The sequence below is a fragment of the Embiotoca jacksoni genome, unplaced genomic scaffold (genome assembly GCF_022577435.1).
Source record: "Embiotoca jacksoni isolate LCO1_2020_lvr unplaced genomic scaffold, fEmbJac1.0.p SCAF_152, whole genome shotgun sequence".
NCBI lineage: Eukaryota > Metazoa > Chordata > Actinopteri > Embiotocidae > Embiotoca > Embiotoca jacksoni.
In genome coordinates this window covers 95,001-98,629 of record NW_027185288.1, presented here as the reverse complement: position 1 = coordinate 98,629, position 3,629 = coordinate 95,001, and the positions used below count along the sequence as shown (strand labels likewise).

Below are 3,629 nucleotides of genomic sequence, written 5' to 3'. Positions count from 1 at the left end.
GTCGTTACGTTTCTAACGATGTTTTTATGTTTCTAATGATGTCTTTACGTTTCTAATGATGTCTTTACGTTTCTAACGATGTCGTTACGTTTCTAATGATGTCGTTACGTTTCTAATGATGTCTTTACGTTTCTAACGATGTTTTTACATTTCTAATGATGTCTTTACGTTTCTAATGATGTCTTTACGTTTCTAACGATGTTTTTATGTTTCTAATGATGTCTTTACGTTTCTAATGATGTCTTTACGTTTCTAATGATGTCGTTACGTTTCTAATGATGTCTTTACGTTTCTAACGATGTCGTTACGTTTCTAATGATGTCGTTACGTTTCTAATGATGTCTTTACGTTTCTAATGATGTCTTTACGTTTCTAACGATGTCTTTACGTTTCTAATGATGTCGTTACGTTTCTAACGATGTTTTTATGTTTCTAATGATGTCTTTACGTTTCTAATGATGTCTTTACGTTTCTAATGATGTCTTTACGTTTCTAATGATGTCTTTACGTTTCTAATGATGTCGTTACGTTTCTAACGATGTCGTTACGTTTCTAATGATGTCTTTACGTTTCTAATGATGTCTTTACGTTTCTAATGATGTCGTTACGTTTCTAACGATGTTTTTATGTTTCTAATGATGTCTTTACGTTTCTAACGATGTCGTTACGTTTCTAATGATGTCGTTACGTTTCTAATGATGTCTTTACGTTTCTAATGATGTCTTTACGTTTCTAACGATGTCTTTACGTTTCTAACGATGTTTTTATGTTTCTAATGATGTCTTTACGTTTCTAACGATGTCGTTACGTTTCTAATGATGTCTTTACGTTTCTAATGATGTCTTTACGTTTCTAATGATGTCGTTACGTTTCTAATGATGTCTTTACGTTTCTAATGATGTCTTTACGTTTCTAACGATGTCGTTACGTTTCTAATGATGTCTTTACGTTTCTAACGATGTCCTTATGTTTCTAATGATGTTTTTATGTTTCTAATGATGTCTTTACGTTTCTAACGATGTCTTTACGTTTCTAACGATGTCCTTATGTTTCTAATGATGTTTTTGTTTCTAATGATGTCTTTATGTTTCTAATGATATCTTTACGTTTCTAATGATGTCTTTACGTTTCTAATGATGTCTTTACGTTTCTAACGATGTCCTTATGTTTCTAATGATGTTTTTATGTTTCTAATGATGTCTTTATGTTTCTAATGATGTCTTTACGTTTCTAACGATGTCCTTACGTTTCTAATGATGTTTTTATGTTTCTAATGATGTTTTTATGTTTCTAATGATGTCTTTATGTTTCTAATGATGTCTTTACGTTTCTAATGATGTCTTTACGTTTCTAACGATGTCTTTACGTTTCTAACGATGTTTTTATGTTTCTAATGATGTCTTTACGTTTCTAACGATGTCCTTATGTTTCTAATGATGTTTTTATGTTTCTAATGATGTCTTTACGTTTCTAACGATGTCTTTACGTTTCTAACGATGTTTTTATGTTTCTAATGATGTCTTTACGTTTCTAACGATGTCGTTACGTTTCTAATGATGTCTTTACGTTTCTAATGATGTCATTACGTTTCTAATGATGTCTTTACGTTTCTAATGATGTCATTACGTTTCTAACGATGTCTTTACGTTTCTAATGATGTCTTTACGTTTCTAACGATGTCTTTACGTTTCTAATGATGTCATTACGTTTCTAATGATGTCTTTACGTTTCTAATGATGTCATTACGTTTCTAATGATGTCATTCTATCTGGGAGTTTTTCTGGTTTCTGTCAGGACACAGTTAAACCGTGAAGACCTGAAAGACCTCCAGCTGCTTGTGACTACTTTGGTTATGTTTTCCACAGATTATCATCAGGTGCACTGAACCACCTGAAGATGAATCCACGCTCACAATATGAACAAACAGGACTAGATTAAATGTCTTTTATTTACATGAGAATAAACAGAGTGGAAACACAGTCAGCTGGTGAAGTGCGCCAATTTAAAATGACATCATAACAGAGGAAAACATTTCAATACGTGTATTGGACCTGCAGATCAAAACACATTCTGCTTCCCTGTGTTGAGTGAGTGAGTGCTGGTCCGGTTAAATACTGGGTCTGAGGTTCAGGAGTTTGGCAGGTCCCTCAGGTCCAGGTTCTGGTTGTAGATGATGGAGAACTCGGTGGAGAGCAGCTGGTGGAGGCCGACCCCGTCGTGAGTGTACACCCAGCGCTCGCCGGTCCAGTCGTAGCGCTTCGGCCCACTGCAACACACAAGAACCGGAGAAACATGAACTACATGGATTTGTGAACCACGTCAGTTATTGATCAGTCTGAAACTCACAAAGATCAAAAACAGGAAAAGGAAAAAGAAGCGTAGGTGTTGCTAAATATTAAAAAAGAGTTATTATATGAACTGTCCAGCTATAAACTAAAATAATCAATAGAAACCTCAGTTACTTCCTCCTACCAGGTCCAAACTATCCGGACATCATCCCCTTTTCTCTGTGGAGACGTCACCATCTTGCTAGTTCAGAGCGGTTTGGAGCAGGAAGTGACCATATTTGGACGAGCTGGGGGAGGAGCCAGCGGTGGATCTGACCGATCTGATCGGAAACCGGAAATACTACGTCCCGCCCACCGATAGCTGTAACCTGACTGCACCACAGGCCTGTCAATCAAACAGACACGCCCCCAAAAACAGGTCTTCTTGAATCTTCTTTTCTAATGAATGAGGGATTATTTTCAGATGGACCTCCAGAAAACTAATAAGAAGGAGTGACTTTAGCTAACAACACCGAGATAACTGATGGACACATTTTATTCACTTTGTATTTGATGACAGAAGTTGAATGGGAGTCTATGGAGCCGGAGGCTTTTTGGAGCCGACCTCTAGTGGCACTCGCTGGTATTGCAGCTGAAGACACTTCTGGATCAGAACCATTTTACAGACCTGAAGCTACGAACTCTTTTATATCCAGTCTGTAGTTTTATATCCAGTCTGTAGTTTTATATCCAGTCTGTGGTTTTATATCCAGTCTGTAGTTTTATATCCAGTCTGTGGTTTTATATCCAGTCAATATTTGTATATCCAGTCTGTAGTTTTATATCCAGTCTGTGGTTTTATATCCAGTCAATATTTGTATATCCAGTCTGTAGTTTTATATCCAGTCTGTGGTTTTATATCCAGTCAATATTTGTATATCCAGTCTGTAGTTTTATATCCAGTCTGTGGTTTTATATCCAGTCAATATTTGTATATCCAGTCTGTAGTTTTATATCCAGTCTGTAGTTTTATATCCAGTCTGTGGTTTTATATCCAGTCTGTAGTTTTATATCCAGTCTGTGGTTTTATATCCAGTCTGTAGTTTTATATCTAGTCTGTGGTTTTATATCCAGTCAATATTTGTATATCCAGTCTGTAGTTTTATATCCAGTCTGTGGTTTTATATCCAGTCAATATTTGTATATCCAGTCTGTAGTTTTATATCCAGTCTGTGGTTTTATATCCAGTCTGTAGTTTTAGATCCAGTCTGTGGTTTTAGATCCAGTCTGTGGTTTTATATCCAGTCTGTCGTTTTATATCCAGTCTGTCGTTTTACATCCAGTCTGTAGTTTTATATCCAG

At 36.0% G+C, this 3,629-nt stretch overlaps 1 protein-coding gene across 1 annotated transcript in view; it reads right to left on the bottom strand.

Moving 5' to 3' along the window:
- Nucleotides 1-1,930: 1,930 nt before the first annotated feature.
- fxn (frataxin) overlaps nucleotides 1,931-3,629 on the bottom strand; it is a 12,199-nt gene continuing 10,500 nt past the window's right edge. The window contains exon 5 of the mRNA XM_069149908.1: nucleotides 1,931-2,266. Within this exon, the coding sequence (XP_069006009.1) occupies nucleotides 2,128-2,266 (139 nt within the window). The 3' untranslated portion in view covers nucleotides 1,931-2,127. The remainder of the gene's footprint in view (nucleotides 2,267-3,629) is intronic.